This window comes from Juglans regia, chromosome 2 (assembly GCF_001411555.2).
Source record: "Juglans regia cultivar Chandler chromosome 2, Walnut 2.0, whole genome shotgun sequence".
In the NCBI taxonomy this organism is placed as follows: Eukaryota; Viridiplantae; Streptophyta; class Magnoliopsida; order Fagales; family Juglandaceae; genus Juglans; species Juglans regia.
Window position 1 is genome coordinate 32,664,535 of NC_049902.1, and position 25,172 is coordinate 32,689,706.

General features: G+C 35.1%; 2 protein-coding genes and 1 non-coding gene across 3 annotated transcripts; 2 read left to right on the forward strand and 1 right to left on the reverse strand.

Moving 5' to 3' along the window:
* Positions 1–4,053: 4,053 nt before the first annotated feature.
* Positions 4,054–8,509, forward strand: LOC118347706. Its single transcript, XM_035687744.1, has 4 exons — positions 4,054–4,485; positions 4,566–4,598; positions 4,689–4,931; positions 8,264–8,509. The coding sequence occupies exons 1-4, from the start codon at positions 4,054–4,056 to the stop codon at positions 8,507–8,509; spliced, it is 954 nt and encodes a 317-aa protein (XP_035543637.1).
* Positions 8,510–17,859: 9,350 nt separating this feature from the next.
* Positions 17,860–17,933, reverse strand: TRNAN-GUU. The gene has a single exon. It is a non-coding gene; the product is annotated as a tRNA-Asn (tRNA).
* Positions 17,934–19,377: 1,444 nt separating this feature from the next.
* LOC109011344 (vacuolar-processing enzyme) lies at positions 19,378–22,985 on the forward strand. Its single transcript, XM_018992508.2, has 9 exons — positions 19,378–19,698; positions 19,825–19,989; positions 20,644–20,800; positions 20,930–21,015; positions 21,122–21,321; positions 21,732–21,780; positions 21,894–22,103; positions 22,203–22,409; positions 22,494–22,985. The coding sequence occupies exons 1-9, from the start codon at positions 19,471–19,473 to the stop codon at positions 22,674–22,676; spliced, it is 1,485 nt and encodes a 494-aa protein (XP_018848053.2). The 5' UTR covers positions 19,378–19,470; the 3' UTR covers positions 22,677–22,985.
* Positions 22,986–25,172: the final 2,187 nt, after the last annotated feature.

Consider the following 25,172-nt stretch of genomic DNA (forward strand, 5'->3'; position numbering starts at 1 on the left):
TACAATTCATGCTTATAAATATTTCTTTTAAAAGTAATTTATGCTTAAAAATATAAAATTTGTTAAGTAGGCTAGATCAAATATTTTAATTAGATAAATATTTTAGCTATAAAAAGATCCTACAAAAATAAATCAATAAACTAACGTGACTTGATGTACTATGTTAGATTGTAAACTCACTTTTATTATAAAGTAAATTTAATATGAAAAATTCTTTTCATCAGCTACTATTCATCATCATACACCCCACACCCTATAAAAAAATCATCATACCTTATGGAAAATATCCTCACACCCTATGAAAAACTATAGGTGTGGGGTGTGAGAGTAAATAGTAGTTGATACATATTAAATCTTATGTAATATATTATATAAATTCATGTTAGTTTGTGAATTTTTTTTATCGGATTAGTAGTTGGATTTCTCTTTAAATTAAAGATATATAATGGAAACTTAATTTTGATGGAGTTGTTTTCCTTTCTTTGTATAAATTGGTATAGGAGTTGTTGACGACATATTTCGCACACCGATACTAGGTTTGATAACCTACAATGTGAGAAAGATGGGGGCTTGGGGCTGAAGGGTAACTTTAGATGCCTTAGAGCATTGGCAATGGACTAGCCATTTGCCAATGCAAGTCTAAATTAAACGTAAATAGAGAAAAAATCATTTATATTGACCTAGCTAAACATTAAAAGTTTAACATTCTATCTACAGTAAATCTTCACCCCTCGCCAAGTTTGGCGAGTTACTGCACACGGATCAAATGTTTATTTTATTATTTGTTGCTCCCGCGAAACTCTTTCCCTCGGTTTTTCTGTGTCTTCTTCCCGAAACCACAATTTCTTCTTTCTTTTTTTTCTCTCCCGAAACTCATATCTTCCTTTCTTCTTCGACCTTCTGTCTTCTTCCCGAAACCCATTTCCTCTTTATTTTTTTTTTCTCCTGAACTCCTTCTCTCCTTTCTTCTTTGACTTTCCCGTGATTCCCGAAACCCCCATTTTTCTTTCTTTTCTTTCTTTCTCCCGAAACCCCTTCGCTTCCTTTCTGCGTCGCCCTTCTCTTTCTTTCTTCCGAACCTTCTCTCCCGAAACTCCCTTCTCTTCCGCCCTTTTCTTTCTCTCCTCTTCTTCACCCTTTTCTTTGTTTCTCCCGAACTCCCTTGTTGAGTTCTCTTCTTCGCCCTTTTCCGCCTTCTCCCGAAACTCCCGAAGTGGTTAGCAGGTCTTCTTCGTCTTCTCCTCACTGGAAGTGTCCGCTGGTGGTAAGTCACTCACTCTCTTTTTTACTCACGGGGACTCACACCCCCGATTGTTTAAATGCACACACACTTAGATTTCTTGGTGGTCTTCCCATGATATAATTTGTGGGTTTTACAATTCCAGACTTGGAGGCAATTTTGCATCACTGGACCATGTGGCACGCTCGTGAAAGCAATCGATCCCTACGTCCAGGTTTAGGTATGGATGATCTGTTTTGTGGAGTGTGTGCAATTTATACAAAATTGTTTTGCGGATGTATATTTCCTTCTCTCCTGAATTTGGGGGATGTATATATAGCCGTGATTTGTGGAGATTTATGAGGGTTTTATTAATGTGTGCAATGTTGTTGGTTATTGAAAAATGTTGATTGGTATTCTGTGAGTGGTCTGTACATATGAACTCAAACGAGTATTTTGTAATTTTGAACATCATACATGTTGAGAAATTGTAGTATTCAACTTTGGGAAATTCATCAAAGTCATGTTGCATTCATAAACAAGCATGGCATTTTTGCATTTAATATTCAATTTGAGCTTAAACAAGAGAAGATTGAGAAGGAACAAGAGAAGATTTTAATAAGTTATGAATGGAGAGGGTCAAACAAGAGACAACTTTTCAATGCCTTACAAACTTTTCAAAGCCTAACATGTTAAAACTTGATACTACTACTACAGCATAATAGGCACAATTTATACATCAGTATGTAACACAAATATTGTAGAAATCAACTTAAACTACACAACATAACAAAGTAGACTTAAATAACTGATGACTTTATCTTAATATCTTTTGTTCCTAACTAGAGTAACATTAAAAATGAGGAAAGATAGACATATAAGACCAACAAAGAAAGACATTCCAAGGGCTCGAAGTATCTTCAGATCAAAATTTTCAGCTAGACTTTCATGGCCAATTACTTTTGCACGTTGGATGAGCATTATCTTTAAGCTTATCAGCATATCTTGTGAAAATAAATACTTTCACAGTCAGTGCTAAAACTCAGCATATAGATCCATAAAGCAACGAAGCTATCTAAATGGATTTCTTCTTGCACATCATTTTGGATGTAGAGGTACACTCATAAGAAAATGAAGCAAGATCAAATTAAAGTTTCTATGGTGCCATATTTAATCCAGAAAATTTGTCTTACAAGAGAATGCCTATTACCATTGCAAGCTGAATCAATTCCAGAAAATCTATAAATCTTTAAGTCCACAGTACAACAAAACTAATTTCACCTAATCCCTGTTCAGGGTTTTAGGATTCCCATGGAATTTTTTTGTTAATTGATATATGATAAGTTATCTTTGGAATATATACAAGAGATGCAATTTGAGGTTTGCTGGGCTGGACCTTGATGTTTGCTGGGCTGGACCATGAAGAAATACCAACTAAGGATTAAGAATAGTGCCTGCATCTACTAGAGATCAGATCATCAATCATTGTATGAGCTTACTAATAAATCTGACAAAAGATATATATATATATATATATATGTATGTATGTATGTAGATTAAGGTAGAGAGAGAGAGAGATAGAGAGAGATCTTTTAAAAAGAGCAATAGTTTCAGGCTTTCAGCAATGCTATGCTTTATCTGCAACAGCTTGCTCCCTTTTTATGCCCTTATCCAACATATCTATTTCATTTGGAGAGTTATCTTCAGTGCCCTTAACATTAGCCTTGATAACCATATTTGTGCTATACTTTTGGGACACCAGGTAATTCATGGCAGCCACCACATCTGAAGAGTACCTTATCTCATCAAATTTCCTTGCTCTAATGCATGCCTTCATAAGCGTAGACATCAAATTTCCTTGCTCTAATGCATGCATACCCTTCAGAAACAACATGAATTTAATCATTAAAAGCTAAATAAGAAGGGATGCAGTGGACAAAGTACAATAGTCCCCAGCGTACATCATGTCTAACCATATAATGTAATGCAAAAGAATAAGGCTTACACTTTCTAAAATTTTTTTGTAGCTTTTTTTGTGCTTATTTTTTCCATTTCTTTTCAAACTACCTAGAAATTATTATTGGTATTTGTTCACATTCTTCTCTCCCTCTTCTATGTGCATTCTCTGAAAATAGATACCCCACTAAATGGATGTTTGCTGCTTTGGGCTGTTTGCTGCTTGGATACCTTCTGTTTTGTTGCGATAAGCATGCTGCCCCATTAGATTATTCATATGCATACTATAGTTGTTTCAGTTTCCATGATTTAGCTACCATTTTATAGTTGTGCCATACTAAATTCATGTTATATTTCTGAGTTTATTTGATGTTTATCACAATATAGTTTTATAATGCTCATCATCTAGTTTTACAATCCTCTTTTCAAACTTCTTTTAATTTCATGAAGCTTTGTTTATCAAAAAGTTTTGTTTAAACTAAAAAATCGAGATATGAAATTAGAATTTCACCTATAGATATATATATATATATATATATATATAAATATATATATGTTGCATTTGTGGACTTCTATAGTGTTGATATTGGCTGTTTCAGTCACTGTTCCAGACCCAGTCAGTGTATAACTTCACCCAATCTGAGTTAGTGAGTTAGTCTGAGTTAGTTTATAAGTCTAAGTTAGTTTTAGGCACACTGCATAAGAAATATGGATGCTGATTTTATTGTGCACTTATAACTATTGGAGCTGGAATTGCCGAAACCACTATTGTGCACTTATAACTCAAGCTGAATGTTGTGAATATGCTGGAAACTTGTGGATTTGGACTTATATTGGGTCAATTTTCTGACTCCTTGAAAATTTAATCTTTCTCAAGGATGGACACACATTTTGAGAATGACCTCTTCTTCACCACTCTCTTACAAAGTGGGGGAGGAGATTGTAATAGCATCCCAACGCAACATTCTAATGTTGTGATCCAAGCAACCACGACTGACGGTGAAAAGAGACATCATTCAAAAAAAGTTCAAAGAGGTGCATCTTTCACTGTAGAGGAGGATAATCTCCTCGTCTCAGCATGGCTCAACATTAGCATTGGTGCGATAATGGGTACTGATCAAAAGTCAACTCAAATGTGGGAAAGAATTACCACATTTTATCATGAATATAAAAAACCAAACATTCCTGACCGTTCTGAGGGCTCATTGATGAATCGATGGTCCACGATTCAAAAATTGACAAATAAGTTTTGTGCATATATAGCACAGATAGAGTCATTGCACCCGAGTGGTGCAACCGAGCAAGACAATGTATGTAATTATTTGATTTTTAATCATGAATTTATGTTGGACTTATTTATGAACTAAAACATATTCCTTCACCTTTATAGATTGAGAAGGCCAAGATGTTGTACAAAGAGATGGTAGGATCTAATTTTACAATGTAACATTGTTGGTGTCTTTTGAGACACCAACCAAAATGGCAACAACACATATCTACCTTTGGTAAGAAGAGAAAGCCACAAGAAAAATATGTTGGTGAAGTTGATGTTGATTTAGCCGGGGAGGACTTGGAGGTTCTTACTGAGAGACCTCCAGGCAAAAAAGCTGAGAAAGAAAGGGAAAGGAAGCGGAAGTCGATGGAAGGCAAAGAGGTAGAGATCAAAACAGCGTTAGCCAAAATGACCGAGGATAGAGCGACGACCATGGAAGAGCGGAGAAATGCTATGTTGAAAGCAGACGAAAAAAGTGAGAAAGTATTTGAACTAAAGAAGAAGAAGTTTGAACTAGAGGAGAAGAAATTTGAACTAGAGAAGAAGAATTTTGAACTAGAGAAGAAGAATTTTGAACTAAAGATAATGATGCTAGATGTACGTGGCATGAATGCCATGCAACAAGAATATTTTAGTAATATTCAATTTGCAATTTTTAAGGATTCGAAGTCTCATTCTGGATGTACATCTACATCTCCTTCGACACCTTATGGAGGTATCTAACTTCTAGTGTTGGAACTACTAATTTTTTGAGAATTTAGTGACTGCCTAGCCACATGTGGGATGTATAAACATGTGGCTAGATAGCAACTAAATGCATAGACTGTTTTGATGGATTAGTGGACTGTTTTTGTAATTTTAGTGGACTATTTTGTAATTATTGGACTGTTTTATGGATTAGTGGACTGTTTTGTAATTTTAGTAGACTGTTTTATGGATTAGTGGACTGTTTTGTAATTTTAGTGGACTGTTTTGTAATTAGTGGACTGTTTTGATGGATTAGTGGACTATTTTTATAATTTTAGTATACTGTTTTGTAATTATTGGACTGTTTTGATGGATTAGTGGACTGTTTTTGTAATTTTAGTGGACTGTTTTGTAATTATTGGACTGTTTTGATGGATTAGTGGACTGTTTTTATAATTTTAGTGGACTGTTTTGTAATTATTGGATTGTTTTGATGGATTAGTGGACTGTTTTGATGGATTAGTGGACTATTTTTATGGATTAGTGGACTGTTTTGTAATTTTAGTTGATTGTTTTGTAATTAGTGGACTATTTTGATGGATTAGTGGACTATTTTTGTAATTTTAGTGGATTGTTTTGTAATTAGTGGACTGTTTTGATGGATTAGTGGACTATTTTTGTAATTTTAGTGGACTGTTTTGTAATTAGTGGACTGTTTTGATGGATTAGTGGACTATTTTTGTAATTTTAGTGGACTGTTTTGATGGAATAATGTTCCATTTCCTTGTAATTTTAGTGGACTGTTTTTATGGGTAGAAGAAATGTTGGTATGTTTGTATATGTGATTTTTGGGTGAATGGTTTACAAAATATATTTATTAAATAATTAGGTTGAGGGAAAAAATAATTGAAAAATAATAATTTTATTTTTTAATAAAGTTATTAATTAAATTTGTAAAATATTAAAAAAATATATATTATTAAAATATTTAATATTTTATTATTATTTAGACTTTAAGATAGCTAATCTAATGTGAACTACTTTAGCTATAAATTCATGTTATAGTCAAAACACAATATTCTAGCTAAATTTTAGACTTGGCTAGGCCATTGCCAATGCTCTTAGCCTGTATTCCTATTTGTTAGATAGAATTTCAACCAGTAAGGAAATGTGTAAGTTCTTTATTCTAACTTGATGATCAACTTTTATACCTTTCATTGAGGTAACCTTCTGTATCACGTGTCAAGACCCTTGCCTGTCGTACAGTACACCACAATATTATCTTTAATGTGGCATGGACTCCTTGAGCCATACCTCGTTGGAGGTGAGTGGTCCGGCCACCTTCCATACAGTCTATCAAGGACAGGAGCTCTCACTTTGATTTCCGTCTGTGTCTCATACCTGATCCTTAAATGCGGCATAGTTCTATCACGATGTGCATATGCAGGGTGATGTTAGGGAAGATGATGTCCTTCATTTCCACATTGTCCAGTTTCCCGTGCAGGCCATGGGCTTTCTTCTTCCTTATGCAATTAGTGGGCCAATTATCCTACCTCTCATTGGGCTTCCAAGATAGTCTCAACCTAGAAGGGACGTAGATTCCTTTCTTTATCAAATGAGAAGGGTGACATGATTATGACTATGTGTAGAAAAGAATAAGAATTTTCTAAAATGAAAGATATTGAGGCTCTTGCTACATTACAAGGGTTACAGATAATCATACATATGAGAGTTTCAGACCTAATCATTGAAGATGATTATTGACTTATCGTGGAAGTTATCCATTCTAATCAAGAGCAATTTTCCTATTATAGCTCGTTGATAAAAGAGATTAAATCATTGTTATTTTATTTCAAGACGATAGAAGTTCTTCATGCTGGTAGACAAGGAAATGAAGTTAGTATCTCTTGGCACAGCACATTAAATTTGTGGATGACACTCGTTGCAACAATCTTTTGATTTTTTTTCCATATATAGATGATGTTGAATTTCTTGTCCTTAATTCTATTTGTTTGTAATGTTGAATTATGATGATTATTTATTTGTTCTTTCTATGAATAAATCTCGATTTTATCTAAAAGATATAAACATATTTGACAGGAGACTAATCCATCAGATTGGCAATCCTAACTAAGCAACTCAGTGATTTTGTAGTTCAGTTCTTCTATACACAGTCATCCCATGTAGACGTCATGCAGTCGGCTGATGTACCGTCATGCCGCGTCAGCTGATAATAAAAAAAAAACGAATATGAAAATAGAAAGAAAAGTATATTGAAACCCATTTCTCTGGTTTCCAGCTTCTGAGGGTGCGAGACCAAAATCTTATGGAAAAAATCTACATTCAGTTCCCATAGGCTTATTTATTTGGATGAATGGTTGTAATGTCATTCCAAATTTGCATATCTAGATTTTTCTTTAGATAAATGCATATAATCTTTTGAGTCCCAGACGAACTCTCAGATGGGGACTTCTAAATATTTGTTTGGATAAGTGCATTATCCATATTTCCATTTTTTTTCCTCACTCTGATGGGGACTTCTTAATATTTGTTACTTTCCTTTCCAACTCTATGTCTTTAATTGGGCTACCATGAAAGTTCCTTTTGTCTGGCAACTCCATAGCAATGAAGTTCCAATGCAAATGCATAACATCAAACCTGATCCCAAAATATAAAAGAGGAATTGCCTTAATTTCTCCCTCTCTTTGGCAATATACATACATATGTCTATTCTGGCACATTTACAGCAACCCCATCTAATTGCATGGCCAGTGAAGAGCTCAAATCAATTCAATTCAAGCTCACATTTACAGCGACCACATCACAAAAGGCAGCAAAATAAACAAAAGAAAACACAACCGCCCGCAATTTAGAAAACTACTTTTCTGTTTGAAATAAACATCACGAAAGTTAAAAACTCGACTTTTCTCATTTTCTTTCGTTAGTTTTCCCCCAACAACAAAATAGAGGTTATGAAACATTGAGAATTTGCAGATATTTAGGAAAAAGAAGAATAAAAGAAAAGCAAGTAAGATGAAGTAAAACTGAAAGGTAGACCTCATTGGAGTAGAAGAAATGGCATAGACAATCCGATAAGAGTGTTTGGAAAGCTCATTAGTCGAGGATAGATCGTGAAGAGGAAGAGAAATCCTGGAATCGAAGAAAGAGATATTCGGAAGGTTAAGAAGGAAGTGGAATTGGTTGTGAGAATGATTACTTCTGCGCTAATTGGAAGAAGAGGAAGCAATAGACAGTTGCAACAGTGGGCAAAGAGAATCCATGAAAGAAAGGAGGCTGGCGAAGGGAGGGAGGCTTCGGGGGTGGCTTCAAGGGAGGGAGGAATGGAAAGTGGAAATGCGGGTGATGGAAACTGAGAGAGGGAGGGAGATAGGGATAAAACGGTGCATTTGGATTTATTTTTACCATGTCAGCCCACGCTTACACAAGGCGACTGAATGTAGGGTTTTTCTTGTTTTGTATATTAGTAGTCTTTGTATGAGTCGCTTTATTCTCATGGCCTAAACTTGACCAGCATGCCCTCGAGCTCTGATGGGTTGAGACTTTGAATCTTCCTTCTGGGTCCAGACCATTGCTTTAGTTACACTATTCGTTCTGTTGGGTTTTGGGCCCAACTACTCCTGACATAATTTGAGCTCGGACCTCTTGATCTAAGTTACATGAGGAATAATTATTGGAAAACTCTATATGCAATCGGTTCGTGCAGGTGTAGGACAGTCGTTTGACGTGGATGTTTAATGAAATGGCTCGTTTCATTTAATTTGGGATGCTGAAACTGAATGAAACACAAGCCGAGAAGGAAAATTATAACATCGAAAAGAGGGAAATTAGAACACCAAAACGCACCGTTTCTCTTTATTGCGGAATGCACCGTTTCAAATTAGGGATCCTTTCTTCATCGTATTGAGAAGGTTCTCACCTTTAAAAGGGGTTCTTTGCATCCAACTAGCATCTGGTTGTTCCGTCAGTATGTACTCCTTCCCGTCACCACCTGCTTCTTTCTTTGTTTTGGCTTTGTTTTATTCCTAGAGCATGGAACCTCTTCTAGGGTTTTCATATCTCTCTTAAAAAATCGTGGAATGTAATTTTAGTTGTTTTAGCTATTTGAGATGCTTGATTTTCTAGTTGTTAGGTTCATGAACTTCATCGGTATTATGGGGTTGCTAGAATTATGATCTTTTTGGTAGATTTTTGTTTTACACGAACCATGTAATTACTCTGTTCTCAGGTTCCAATTGTTATGTGGTCTGCACATATTTCATGCTTGCAATCCCTGTAATGACTCTATTTTTTATTTCCTCTTTTATCACTTGCCTTGTAATAATTTGAGAGAGATTCTCTTGTAATTTGATTTGTCATATATATTGAGGTATAGCCTTATAATCGTCATAAAAAAATAATAATTCTCAGCAATATTGTGATTATCTCCTAGCTCTAGAAGTGGCTTTGGAAGATTTTTCAATTAAAAGAACAGGCCTACAGAAAATCATGATTAAAAATATAACTACTCTCTAGAATTCGGGGTTGGTGAAAATGGTGTTTGATCTTTGACATGAACAGGAACTGAATATTTCTATATTTCTTGTGCGTGTTAGTCATGACTGTTGGCAACGGAGGACGAGAAGGTTGTTCATGCTACGATCATTGACATGGAGCTAGCCTTGCAGCCTGCCTTCCAGTGGCCCAAGGGATGCATCTATAAGATCCCCAAAGAGCTCTGCATGTTAAATTGGCCTTCTTCATCATGTCAAGAAATTATGTTCTAAGTGGAACAAATATTGGGTTGGTTTTGTACAAAAAACTTTCAGGAACCATGTGGTTGGTTTATGTATAAATTAAGTTATGTAATCTTTGTTGTATGCTGTGAATATATAAATTAACTATAAATTATGGCTACTTTTACAATAGGCAAAACTACAAAATCTAATACTTGTAACATCTCTAATTTATTTTCTTGGAACCATGTGGTTGGTTTATGTAATTGTTATCTTATGTAAGCAAAGCTTGTATGCTATGGATATATCAATCAACTCTTTGTATTTAGTAAGTTGCTCATGACATGTCATTATTGAACTGGTGGGCGTAAAACCAAAAAATCTCTATTTGGTTTTCCTGGATGTTGTCAATAAGCTTTGGTTTCCCTAGACATTGTCAATAAGCCATTATGGGTAAAGAGTATTTGGCTGCAATGAACAAGAACATAAGCATAAATTAATCAAATAACTTCAAAGTGAAAAACTAAACTGTAATAATCCTCAAGTCGGACACATCACTTGAGTGCTCCATGGAACTAAGCTAGGCACTAGAGGTAGTAAGCAGGAACTAGGCTGTTGTTGAATCTCCCTTAAATCTGTAGTGGTGAGCATCATCGGAGGCCTATGTCCAACGTGGTCTGGGTAGTTTTGCTACAAGTTACCACAAGAAGCAACATTAAAAAAATAATAACTACAACGAACCATTCATAAATCACAATATTTGAAATTACCACTAGGTTGTGGCTTGGAACTTGGGCATCTGGACAAGACACAAAAGGCGGTAACCACATGTGTGGCAGTGCTGGCAGGTTCCTATGTTTTATGGCCCATGACCAAGCCACCAGCCATGTTGAGACAAGGCTGGACAGCCCCACAGCAGCCCCACAGGCATGCCATGGGCCCTGCCTTGACATGCCCAGGATGCCCAATGAGGCTGGTGACCAGGCCAGCACGCTCAGCAGCCCAGGGCGCACGTCTCGCGCACATGCCCAGCGCCCCGCGCACACACCCAGCGCAAGGCATGCCCATGGCCCATGGGCCAGCCTAGCCCACCCATGGGCTTATGCATGTCATGAGTCAACTCGACCCATGCCAACTATATTATTGCTTATTGTTTATTTTATTTTAATTATTTATTTTCTAAGGAATCTATTGGAAGTTTCCAAGTTGTAATCCTTATAAATAAGACCCTTAATATTGGCATTTACATCTTTTGGCAAATTCCCATTGTGGGCAGATTATTTTATTCTTGTGATCACCATTTGGTACTTGGCACTTTGGCTACTTGGGGGACGTTCGTGAAACCCTTATAGAGGATCATCACATTGACGTTCGTGAATTGGTGTGATCCAATCTATCTTGTTTTTTGTTAACTTTGTGAACTTCGTGAATCAAAATTGGTTTTATGTTTATCGTTATATTCATTCATTAATTTTGAGTGTTCATATCTTTCTATCTTATTCATCCATTGTTTATCCACTTAATACCATACACACATTTGATATTTCATTCTCTCAATTGATCTAATTATTTTATGTGAATAGTGCTTGCATTGTTCTTGAGAGTTCTTGGTGATATTCGACCACCACATTATCGATCCATCAATTTTTATCTTTCCACTTCCAAAACTCGACCAACTCTAATGTTTACCCTAGTTTCCATAAATAAATCATTTTCCATAATTGCCCTTCATCCATTATATTCATTGACCTAGCCGAATCCATATTGCCTCCCACTTCCATATTTTTCACTTACCATATTCAGCCACACCAAAGTTGCCCATCCATAAAACCCTAGCCATATCCTCCACTTCCATATTCGGTCACACTAAAGTTATCCCTCCATAAAACCCTAGTCGACCATCTCAAGTTCCTATAAGGTAAGTCTTTCCTTCTAGCCTCTAGGAGTCTTGACTTCCTCAAATTCAAATTCAAATTCCTTAATTTAAGAAATTGAGAATCACTATTCAATTCCTTAAATCTCTCTTCCTAAAATCACTCAAGTCAAATTTTTACTCTCCCAAACTTACCAAATTCGAATTCTCTTATTCCCTCCAAGATTCCTTCCATCTTAGACTCATTCCAAAACCGTCCAACCTAGCCACCCACCCTCAATCTCGCTAACCCTAATCCTATCCTATCTAATTCGGCAACCCTAGTTGCTTGCACCCAAAACCCTAATTTCCATCCTAACACACGACAACCCTAATTGCCTCTTGCATCCGAAACCCTAAGCCCACATCCTAGCCACGGCAACCCTAGCCACCCATCACCCAAAACCCTAAGCTCATCTCACTCATCCAACCCTAGCCCACCATCTTGGCACCACACTCAAGGACAAGTCTATAGCAGCCCACATTGACTTGCTTTCCCTAAACACTTAACCTACCCAATTTCATCATCATTTCCATTATCTCATTACTCAAACACCAACCCTTTATAGAAGGCCAAGCAAGTTGGCAAGGGCACTCGGTCATCATCCTCACCAAGGCAAGCTCGTGGTCCTTAGTGTTAGGGACAAGACTAGGGTCCCTAACAGGTGGTCTATAGTGATCGTACATGTAGTTTGTGAAGTTTGAATGAGGTGGTCTTGGTATGTCCTAACATTTAAAAAGAATTATAAAGTCACACTAAGATTGCTCTACATAGAATACACATGAATTCAACACAGATATTGAATTTGAAACAATATTGCAATACCTGGATTGATGCATTTGAGATAGGAGGTGTTAGAGGAGATACGTGTTCTTTCCCTTTCCCCATCTAGATGATCCCAATAAGACTAGATATAGAAACATTAAAACAGTTAAATGTAAGCTTACTTCAATGAAGAAAGGAAAAAAAAAATGAGAGGTATCAATCAAATCATATTACAAATGGGAGGTATTAGTTACCCATTCGATCATGTTGATGTCCCATTACCCATTAAAACTTAGAACATAGCTCAATGCAGGGTGGAAAAAAATTTTTTTGAAGTGAATTAATACTTTGGGTATAAAAACATACCTTTTTTATGCCCTTTGGATCAAGTTCAAAACCTAAAATTAAGATAGAACTCCACAACTAGAATTAAAATTGAAGAGAAGTAAGACTACAAGCTTTAAATACCACAAAAGACAAAAGGAACGGTAAAGCTGAAATTACATAAACAAACCTTTTAATTAGCATTGAAGCCTGTCATCCTCTTTTTTTATTTTTAAGAATATCCAACCTATGTTCTAACTGTTGACCCAACTTTCTTGCAATTTCAATATTTTTCTACTTTTCCATTGATGGAAGAATTAGGATCCAAGCAAGAAAAAGATAATGATGAATAAAAAAAAATTTTGATTTACCAGTTCACATGCATCTCAGAACAATTTATGTTACTGGTCTCTTTTGTTCTGTTCTTGTGCTATATTTATTGTTTGGGAAGAATTAAAAAAAAGCCTTTCTCAATAGTAGAAACAGGCTCCAAGTATGATTTTGTTGTTGAACTATAAGTTTAAAGCTTCTCAAAATCCTAGTCTGGCTATGGACAAATGGGGAAGGAAACAATGAAACAAAAATAATCTTCCTTCCTTTGGTAATGGTAATTTCTTCATTAATATGCCAAAATGTTATCCTATGCATATGACCTCAAATAACTGATAAATTAAAAATGGGTAGCTAACTTCCAGAATGAAACTTTGTTTAGGTAGAAGAAAGTCAGTTTCTTTTTCATTTTAGAGTTTTCCTTACAAAAAATTAAAAAAAAAAAAATCCACTACCATAGAAATCTCATTTGAAGGAAAAAAAAAAAAATAAAGGTTGAAGACTATTGCATTTACAATTTTCCAAAAACCAAAGAATCACATTACCATGGAAATCTTATTTGAAGGAAAAGAAATAAGGACATGAATGCCAGTGAAACCAGCGAAGCGAGATAAAATATAGTTAAATATCAAGTGACAGTTCGAACATACCCATTTGAAATTTAAAATGAGAAACTCGTTTCTTCCTCAAACAAAATATCTTTAACTATCAGGAAAATTCTGAAAAATGCTATGAACAAAAGCTTTGGACAAAGGATGTCATTAGTGGTGTGCATTCAGACCGGGTTTTTTTTTTCCGGTCCGGTCCAAAACTCGGAAACCCGGGTGCATCCGGGCGGTTATCCACCCAGATTACACCCGGGCGGTTAATAATATTCTGAATCCGGTTATGTGACCCGGTTATCCGTAACCGAGTCCTTTAAAATGAAAAAATCTGCCCCTTGCTGAGTTCATCATCTTTTTGCATCGATTAGGATTTGCACTTGCATCCGCCTTCTTGAATCCGCTTTCTCGTCTCGACGTCTTCTGGAATCTGCCTTCTTGTCTTGACGTATTCTCGAATCTGCCTTCTCTCTCAATCTCGAAGTCCCTTCTGGCTTTCTCTCTCAAGTCTTTCCAATCCCTGAATCCCTTCTGACCTTCTTTCTCAAGGCTCTGTTCTCTCTCAAGTCTTTCGACCTCACCGAAACACGGAAATAGAAACTTCAAAGTGCTTTGCGCATCTGGGTGAGACATGCGGAGGCTACCATCCATATTCTCTCTCTCTAAGCTCTTAAGGTATTTTCCTTTGCTTTGTAAGCTTATTTCGATTCCTTATATAGTGGATTTTTTTCTTTACTCTGTTTTTCACATGGGATATAATTTTAATTATTGTTTTATGTAATACTCAATTTGTTTGGTTTATATTATTTTTCCTTTGCTCTGTTTTTCACATGAGATTTAGTTTTCTTGCCATTATAGTGGGTTTATGGCATTATGCCAGACAACGCATGCATGAGATCAGTGTCATATCATGAGCTACACAGTCCATTGCCTTGCACATTAATATTCTTACATAATCTCTTTATTTTATTGTTGGACATTCTCTATAGATTGGTGTTCAGATCATATAGCTAGGGTACTGCTGGAGGTTCTTCTCTTGTGATGGCTATATATATATATATATGGAGTGATGAACAGCTAGCATTTAATCCTTTATAGAAAGAGGTGTTTAACTCATAATCACTACCACGTACAACTATACGATGTGAAATAGTATTTTTCAATATCATGATCAAAATCATAACAGATCATTATTGTCTCAAATGATCTTAAAAATAGGTGTTTAATTGAAATTACCACTCCTAAAAAATATACAGGATTAACAGCTAATTATCTAGCCATTTAGTAAAAGAATGAATATTTTTTTGAAAAGAAAATACACCTATTATAGGTACCTATTATTATCAAGAACAAGTTGAGAACAATTGGTAAAGCTAGCCATACGTTCCCAATGAGCCTTTATGACCTATAATATGTTATTTTTACAAATTTGTACAATTGAGAACACTTTGAACAACATGAGTCAGAGTAAGGATGATTTGTTAATGAGGATGGCTTCTACTATGAAACTTAAGTTTGATAAATATTGGAGAAAAACAGATAAGATGAACATGATTATTTATGTAGCTTTTGTCCTTGACCCTCGATATAAGATTACAGCCTTGTCATATTGATTAAAAAGGTGCAAAGGGGATGAATGCAGAGATAGAATTGAGGCCAACGTAAGATTGCTCATGAATTATTTGATTGAGCAATACCACAAGTTTCATGGGCTAGGTAGTGGAAGATTAAATATGGCCCATAGAAGTTCCTCAAGTATTATTGGTGATAACCTGGACTGTGAAGATTTTGATACAGCTCTAGAGCAATATCTTGAGAAGCAAAATAATTCAGTACTTAGCTCGGACATGGATAAGTATTTGTCAGATGTGATTGAACCAAAAATACCCGAGTTTAAAATTTTGGATTGGTGGAAGAAGAACTCATTTAGATATCCCATCCTTGTGGAGATAGCACGTGATGTATTGGGCATCCCTATTTCCACCATCGCATCCGAGTCCGCATTCAGCACCGGTGGATGTGTAATAAACCCATATCGAAGCTCATTAGCTCTAGATACTGTCCAAGCACTAATTTTCATGCAAAATTGGTTGACTTGTGAACTACTTAGTTCTTGGGAGGTCGAGGAGCATGTAGAACGCGTTGACATCGAAGGTAAACACTTTAATTTGTTAAGTTTGATTTTTTATTATTAATTTATCCATTTAACTTAACCTATACATTTTTTTCTGCTTAAGGTAACCCTCTTCCTTCAACTTCAGCAACTTAAGCATATAGACTCCCACCTTATGCATTGAAAACTCTCATTATGCAATAAGTTATTGGAACCATGCCATATTTAATTTAACCAGATCATCATGAGTTTCTTAATTCTTTGTATTAATATTTGTGTGTTTTGGTTTGTTGTAGCTATTGCTAACACACTTGGTAAATATGTGCCATATTTAATTTAACCAGATCATCATGAGTTTCTTTGGAAAAATGAAAACCAGGGTTTCATTTATTCGAGGCGTGAGTTCTTGGGTTAGGCAGTATATAAAAAACTTAGAAAAGTAGTAAATGAGAATATGGCATGAGTTAGTGATTAGTTTGGGTGATTTTGTGTGGTCTGTGCACGTTGCCAATTGCCATTGTACTTTAGATTGTGAATCTTTGATGATCTCTTGTTCATGTTTCAAACTGCTTTGAAGTTGGCTTATCTGGTCTTCTAGTCGAGCTATCTCATCCTCAACCATTGCTAACTCTGCTAAGAGCTCTTTCATCTACATAGTAAACATGATAGACAATTATTAGCACACCTTAAAGGAAGTTTAATGAATTAACTTTGTTTAAAGCATTTTTGAAACCTTAATATAAGATGGCACATAGTTTCCCTTGCGTACAAAATCCTAGAAGCCTACATCTTTATAATATGAACTTTAAACATTTGGTAAGAAAACTGTATGTCTTCAGGACTTGGTATTACACAAAACTATAGGATTTTGAAGGATTACTATGTCTGAGAGCCTATATATTTTTCCCACAAGATAAAATGTTGAAATGTTGGTATTTTTCCTATAGTATGTTGGTAAACTATAGTATGTTGGTATTTTTCCTACAAGGAGCTTCATTAATCATGCGTTCTTGATGAAATGTTGCTTGTTTTTGCATGTTTGAATGAGTGGCAGTTCACCTTTGGAGGCAGGAAGTTAGGGATGCTGATAGCAGAACCATTATGTTGATTATGTGCATGATCCAAAATCTCGTGCATCATTTTCTTCTTGATTCAGCATTTTTTGAAGCATAGAGACCTGCATGCATTTAAATGGGAATAGCTTAAAATAGCTTTCTCCAACAACATGAATGCAATATTTCTGGATCAGATCGAATAAAAGCTCTCGATTATATCCTATATATCTATGTTAACACGTTGTAATTGATGTTCTAATAGGAGACTTTTATGATCTAATCATTATAGTTTTCATTTATCTGTTGTAATTGATGTTGTTGGCAACTTATGGAGACTCAACCCAGTAGAAAATTTTCCAAAATGGCATCATCGGATCAAGGTGAAAAAAATCAATGTTTCTCCCTATTCCAGATTCAAGATGTGAAGACTAATGCATTTTGATATTTGTAAATTTATGTTTTATTTTAATTAGTTGTGATGTATTATTATTTATTTTATTTTTTGTAAATTTATATTTTACATTGTAATGTAATAACAATATTATTTATTTTACATTTTTATTTATTTTTTTTGTTAATTTATTTTTTTTATAAAAATATTTTTTAAATTTTAAAGTCTTTTTTAAGAAAAATAAAAAATTAAAACCGAATTTATTCAATTATAATCCGAAACCGGATTAAATCCGAATATTCAGTTACAATTCGATTATCTGGATCTGGTTTAACACGCCTAGATATTATATTTTTTCTCAATAAACTGTGCATCTTTAGTTTCTTTTCTTCCTTTTCGGATTTTTTTTTTTTTAGTTCTGACGTGGCAACACAGCATGAGTCCTTCACACGACTGTCCATAGAATAACTCGGATTGGAAAACTCTAAAAATAGAGAGCGCTAGAGGAAGGGCTTGAACCTTCGACCTTGTGGTTAACAGCCACACGCTCTAACCAACTGAGCTACTCCAGCTTTGAGTTAGCTAGGCGTGAAAATTACTCTGATGAAAATCATTAATAACTTAATTTTAATATTTTTAAACGCAGTCGTTTGCCAAGAATTCCCCTCTATCCCTTCATCTATATGCATTATCTTTATACTAAGAATATTATGTTTGCTTAGTGAAAAAACATGATGAGCATCAAAACTATATTAAGGTTGCTATTAAGCAACAATAATTTCTTCAAAAATATCTTCAACACTGTTGCAGGTGGGTCGAAGTGATTCATTGATATTAGGACAAAACTGGGCCATGTTAACAACGATTGGAAACATTATATATGTACATTAGATTATTTATTAAGGTAAATAATATAAGGTATTGTCCGCAATTTGGACGGTTGCTAATCAATGCTTTTCCCTAATATTAATTCTCTCATTAATTAAAGACTTTGAACAATATTACTTGTCATAGTCATTCACTATTTCCCTTTCAACCTCTTGTTAACCATTACACATCACGTCATATTACACACCAAACCAATCAATAATTCAAGCCTGAGTGCGGTAGCCTTTCATACTAAGCATAGCATATATGATAATCTTAGAGTGGAGTTTCTCTTAATTAAATTAATAATATTATTAAATATTTAATATTACTTGAAAAATAAATTCAAATAATTTTTAAATTGAGTTGGAGAGAATGTTAATCCTTATATATAGAATTGTCTAATTTAAGGCTCTGTTTGGATGTTAAGAACATATCAGATTATTTATAAATAATAGTGAAATAGTTTATGAATATTAGTGAATATTTTGTTAATAGTAGTGAACTGTTTATATATAGTAGTGAAGTAATATGAAAATATTTTAAAATAATTTTGTTAACAAACAAGCACTTAGGTTTTATTTGGTCATACAGATGAGATGAGATAAAAATTAAATAAAATATTATTAGAATATAAAATTTTAATATTATTTTTATTTTAAAATTTGAAAAAATTGAGTTATTTATTATATTTTATATAAAAATTTAAAAAAATTATAATAATTACAAGAAATAAAATGAAATAAAGTGAAATGTATAACTAAACTAAATCTTAATATTTAATTTAATTTTTAACCCTAATATTTCATATCATCTGCCAACTGAAAAGGTGTTAATTGTTTAGGGGAGTAGAACACTATCTCAAATTGGTAAGCAGACAGCCAACCCTAAAAACCGGTACTTCATGTAGGCACTTCATGTGCAGGCTTCTTAAGCAATATACCTCGCAGTTGCAATGTACAGAGGAAAACAAGATCACACCAGACCGGACTCTCCATTTTAATTCGGAGCCGAAAACTGGAACAACCAGCTGTTTCAGGAAAAGGATGTCGGGACCCACCTTGTCCACGCGTGTCAACCGCTTATTTTGCATGGCTCCTCACACCACTTTACCGCACCTCTAATATAAAAGTCTTGGAGCTCTCATCTTTGTTTTCATACCTTTAAGCGGTTTCTCTTTCACTCTCTCCCTACAGTTTCTACAGTCCGTAGCTGATTTTTCTGTAACCGGTTCACTTTTACATGGCGGTCCGTCACTCTGCGTCTCTCGTCAGCCCTGCTGTGCTGCTAATTGTACTATTGTTACTTGATGCTAGTGGAGGAGGTCGAGCTGCTAGGCTGGACCTGTGGGATTCATCGATTCGAATGCCAACAGAGAAGGATGAACCGGAAGATCCTGACAAAGAACTTGGCACCCGATGGGCGGTTCTCGTGGCTGGTTCGTCTAGCTACGGAAATTATAGGCATCAGGTTTCTCCCCCCCCTCTCTCTCTCTCTCTCTCTCTCTGTTTTCTTCTCTAACACTAGCTAGGAAGCTTAAAATTCAGCTATTTGGGTTAAATTAAATGAGGAATTATACTTGGAATGTAAGTGCAGGCGGACGTATGTCATGCGTATCAGTTGTTAAGGAAAGGTGGGCTGAAAGAGGAAAACATAGTAGTTTTTATGTACGATGATATTGCAGCCCACCCATTGAATCCGAGACCCGGGATCATCATAAATCATCCGCAAGGTGATGATGTCTATGCTGGAGTGCCTAAGGTACCTTTTAATTTCTTTCTTGGTCACGGAATATTCTTTGGCATATATATAGGATCATCCACTCACTTGTAAAAAGATGTAATTAGCAAGGCTCTTGTTAACAATTGTTCCCATTGCACTGTTGAAACGCGATTGATGTTTTCCAAGCGTTTTGCTCAAATTACCCTTTAAGACTAATATACACACACACGCATACTGCCATGTCATGAGTTCAATTAAAAATGAAGTCTTGCGCGTAAAGTTAATACTAGGTTCATATGTAATATTTGAGAACCCCAGGGTTGCCCAAGTAGTGAAGGCCTTGGTATTTGAGTATTACATCAAGGTCTAAGGTTCACGGCAAATAATCCTTTAGGGTGACACTCTTTGGTGAAAATTCGGTGATTTAACCAGTTCTAGAGAAATTTTCGAGGTGCGGTGCACAGGACCGATGTTTACTTTGCAGGGGTGTGGCCCTATCCTGAAGAGGTTTCCCGACATAAAAAAAATAAAAAATAAAAAACAAATAATAATAATAATACTTTAGCACCTCTGCTTCAGCCTTCTTACTGGATCATTTTTGTGTGGATATGTATAAATACCATTGTGCTAATATGATATCTTAGAGCTATTAAATTGTTTGGTAGTGCTGATCACATGGGATGATCGTGACAGGATTACACTGGTGAGCATGTCACTGCAGAAAATCTGTATGCAGTGCTTCTGGGTGACAAGAAGGCCGTGAAAGGTGGGAGTGGGAAGGTTGTAGATAGCAAACCTAATGATAGGATCTTTTTGTATTACTCTGATCATGGAGGCCCAGGAGTTCTGGGTGAGTTTAATGCAATTTCAATAAATTCATTTCCCATTTTGGATGCTGCATATATCTTGATCAGTAACAAAAAGATGGGGAAAAAGTTGGGAGGTAATAGACCATAGCTGATTTTTCATTTGGTTGTAGGGATGCCAAATATGCCTTTCCTTTATGCCATGGATTTTATCGATGTTTTGAAGAAAAAACATGCATCTGGAACCTACAAAGAGATGGTAACGAGAATTCTCTTCCTTTTTAAAACTCAAATGATGATATATATATATATATATATATGCATATATTGATGGTGATTAAAGGGTAGAATTGTGGTGGGACCAGGTCTTGTATATTGAAGCATGTGAGAGTGGGAGTGTCTTCGAAGGCATAATGCCCAAAGATCTTAATATATATGTAACAACAGCTTCAAATGCACAAGAGAGTAGCTGGGGAACTTATTGTCCTGGCATGCAACCTCCTCCTCCTCCAGAGTACCTCACTTGCTTGGGAGATTTGTATAGTGTTGCTTGGATGGAGGACAGGTACGTTCTGCTGCATTTAGAAAAACATTGCAAACCAAAAAGGCCGGTGGCGAATTTGGGGATTCTTTGTTATAGAGATTCGACAAGTTAGACAGGGTTGCAATCATCTGGCCATATATTGGAAGGATGAGTGAGAGTTTTAGATATGCATTATAGGTTTCATTAAAAGCAAATACAAGTTCAGAAATACAAACATTTGAATTCTTGAGCTTTCTAGCCGTGACTGACAGACTGAGGAGATAAGTTTTAATGTTCGTGCACAACAAAAATTGCCACAAATTATCATTCAGTGTAGAAATTCATTCACTCATGCATCCCATGGGTAGTGCTTAGTTTTTTGGATTGGCATATGATTGTATCTTCTTTACTTGCATGGAATTGAAATTGAATTGTACTTGTTAATTGTGCAGCGAGACTCACAACCTCAAGAAAGAAACAATAGAACAACAATACCAGTCGGTAAGATTTTTTCTTTTATTTTTTACTTAAATCTTTTAGGCCATATATTCGGGTCAGCATCTTTTCGCCGGCCATTTTACCTTTGATATTTACTTGAATCTTATTTCGTGCAGGTAAAGAATCGTACCTCCAATTTCAACATTTCCAATGCTGGGTCTCACGTGATGGAATATGGAAATAGCAGCATCAAAGATGAGAAGCTTTATTTGTATCAAGGTTTTGATCCTGCCACTGTGAACTTCCCTCCATATAATGGCCATCTGCGTTCTCGCATGGAAGTTGTTAACCAGAGAGATGCAGAGCTTATCTTCCTGTGGCAGATGGTAAGCTTCAGCATCTTACCTTCTTTGGTGGATAAAACTCTTGTTAATCTGAAAAGTGATCCAAGTTACCTGACCAAATTTGTTTTTATCATCTAATAGTACAAAAATTCAGAAAATGGGTCAAAACAGAAGGAAGAAATTCTCAAGCAAATCACAGAGACAACGAGGCATAGAGCTCATTTAGATGGGAGCATGGAATTGATTGGATCATTTCTATATGGACCACATAAAGGTTCTTCCATCCTTAATTCCGTGAGAGAATCCGGTATGCCGCTTGTCGATGATTGGAGATGCTTGAAATCAACGGTAAACAATACATTTTGCACATGATTTTGCCCCTTAAAGTTGTTATATATGCAATCTCATCACTCATCTTCAATTTGACCGCAGGTTCGGTTGTTCGAGACATACTGTGGCTCATTAACACAATATGGTATGAAACTGATGCGTGCCTTCGCCAACATTTGCAACAGTGGTGTTTCCCAGACCTTGGTGGAGGAAGCTTGTATGGCTGCTTGTAATGGCCATGAGCCGGGCCAATTACATCCTGTCGATCTAGGTTATAGTGCTTGATTGCATAATATGATGCCAGTCTTAGTTATATGGTAAAAAGCCCTACACTTTCAAAATGATAAGTTATCCTCGTTTATAAATACGTCAATTTCCACTTGGCCGAATTTGGACTCAAACCCATGCGGGAGAACAATCTCAGTGTCTTTGTCGTTTGGATTCGAAGATGAATTGAGATGGGTTGTGAATAGTAGTGAGATTTATGAGTTTAAGTTGTTGAATAGCAGTGAATAGTAGTGAGATGAGTTAAGATGAATTGAGATGGACTGTGAATACAAACGGCCTAAATTGAAATTGATGCTACTTTTAGCACTGCCAGTACATGAATGCCTGCTGCCGAACGAAGACATGCAGAGAATATCACTCGTGTTTTTTTTGGGTAATTAGTAAATTATATTAAAGGAAAAGGAATTGGCATTAGCCAATTCTTGGTAAATCATCATACGCATAAGCATTGCACAGTAATCAGCAAAGCTGTCTTGGTAAATCAACTCTTGGCGTTGATCAATCTCAACCGCAAACCATGTTATAAAACAAGGCAATTATCATTTATGCGGATACTAGACGCGAGGGGAAGAAAAAACTGAACTTGACAACAGCATGCAATTCGGCAGCATTTCCAAAGTCAATTACAGGACAAACCAGCAGCAAGCATACTTGACAGTGCCAGCAAACCGCAAAAGACACTGCAGCGCTCATCAATGGACAACTTCAAGACAAAACACTAAAGTAATTGCAATATTAAGATGAGAAATTTTTCATTTAGATGAAAATTTAAAATATTATTTTTTAAAATTATTATTATTTTGTAATTTAAAAAAGTTGAATTCGGATTTGAAAAAATTGAATTATTTATTATATTTTGTTTAGAAATTTGAAAAAGTTGTGATGATGAGACGAGATGGGATGAGATGAGATGAAAATTTTTGTCTCATCCCACTTGCCAAACCTATCAATATAGCAACAAACTGATCAATATTGGACAATTGAAAAAGCTCAGCAACACATCATCAGGAGTAGGGGTGAGTTCGGTCCGATCCCAGGAGGTTTTGTGGACCGGACCAGACCTATTCGGTCCAGGGTTTTCCAGACCGAACAGCCTAAGGACTGGTCCGGTCCTGTCGGTCCATTCGGTCCAACTTTTTTTTTTTTCAAATTGATTAATAAAAAAATTTATTTAAAATACTACTTTAAAATTAAGTAACTTATTAAATGAAAATTACATAATAAATTGTACAATTATTAATATATACTAGCATTATATATTAGAGTTATACATTAAAGAATATAATAATACATTGATCTAAATATATATAGTTATAGACTTAGTACCAATACTATAACTAACAACTATACTAGTAGTATCACTAATATACTATATGTTAGTGATAAATTGGTAATACACTACTAATACTATATTAAATAATACTCTATGAAGTTATAGTGATTTAATATGTTAACTATTCTAATACTATTATAAATTTATACATATACTATAATTTATACTATAACTCTTATAATAGTTAATATATTAATATATACTAGTACTATATATTATAGTTATACATTAAAGAATAATATATTAATAATTAATTATATACAATTATTTATATAAATAATAAAATATATTTATATTTTTTTAAATTTTCATTTGATCCGATCTGGTCCGATCCGGTTTGGGATGAAAAACTCTTGGACCAGGAACCGGACCGAATTCATTCGATCCTATATAATTTGGACCGGACCATCCAAAAATGGCCAGACTAGCGGAATCTCACCCCTAATCACGAGCAGCAGCTTGCAACAATAGCATCAAACACAGGACACCAGAACAATGGGCAGCATCCCATATAATAGTAGCAAACAGTAGATGGTAGCAAAGCAGCAACGGTACAACATAGCAAAAAGACATATATATATATATATACACTAGTAGTAATGAAACATCCAATGGACGAAAGAAAATATATGTTAATTATATATATATATATATATATATGAACTATATATAGATGGAAAATTAAATTATACACACCAAGAGACGTTTGCCTAGTTGGGTGAAACGATTTTTTTTACAAAAATAGTATGGTTTTTACGAGAAAATTTGATTAATAAATAATTTAATGGATAGAAACAAAAACAAAGTTTGATACATGTTTACAAAATAAAGTACCATACATGCCTAATGTCAACTATGTTCAATACAAGTTTCCAAAATAAAGTGGTACACATCATATATGAACCATATAATACATAATTCTACATGTTGTATACTTTTCTGCAGGATTTATTTAGAGGATATAGAATTATATACTGTTGCTTGAGTTGATCTATATCTGCACCAAGCTGAATCTCTGATCTTTTTGAGAAGTTTGTGTTGCAATATTCACAATTTTTGCAAGCCATGCTTTGCACACAAGTTCCAAAATCCTGAAAGAGTATAAATAACTAACAAAAAAATATTTAAAATTAAAGGCTAGAGATTACAAGAATAAATTT

Coding starts and splice junctions, on each gene's coding strand:
- LOC118347706 (XM_035687744.1), top strand. CDS start 4,054: ATGGACACACATTTTGAGAATGACCTCTTCTTCACCACTCTCTTACAA. Junction 4,486..4,565: donor GTGCAACCGAGCAAGACAAT/GTATGTAATTAT, acceptor TCACCTTTATAG/ATTGAGAAGGCCAAGATGTT. Junction 4,932..8,263: donor CAGACGAAAAAAGTGAGAAA/GTATTTGAACTA, acceptor AGTCGAGGATAG/ATCGTGAAGAGGAAGAGAAA.
- LOC109011344 (XM_018992508.2), top strand. CDS start 19,471: ATGGCGGTCCGTCACTCTGCGTCTCTCGTCAGCCCTGCTGTGCTGCTA. Junction 19,990..20,643: donor TCTATGCTGGAGTGCCTAAG/GTACCTTTTAAT, acceptor TGATCGTGACAG/GATTACACTGGTGAGCATGT. Junction 21,016..21,121: donor CTGGAACCTACAAAGAGATG/GTAACGAGAATT, acceptor TGGTGGGACCAG/GTCTTGTATATTGAAGCATG.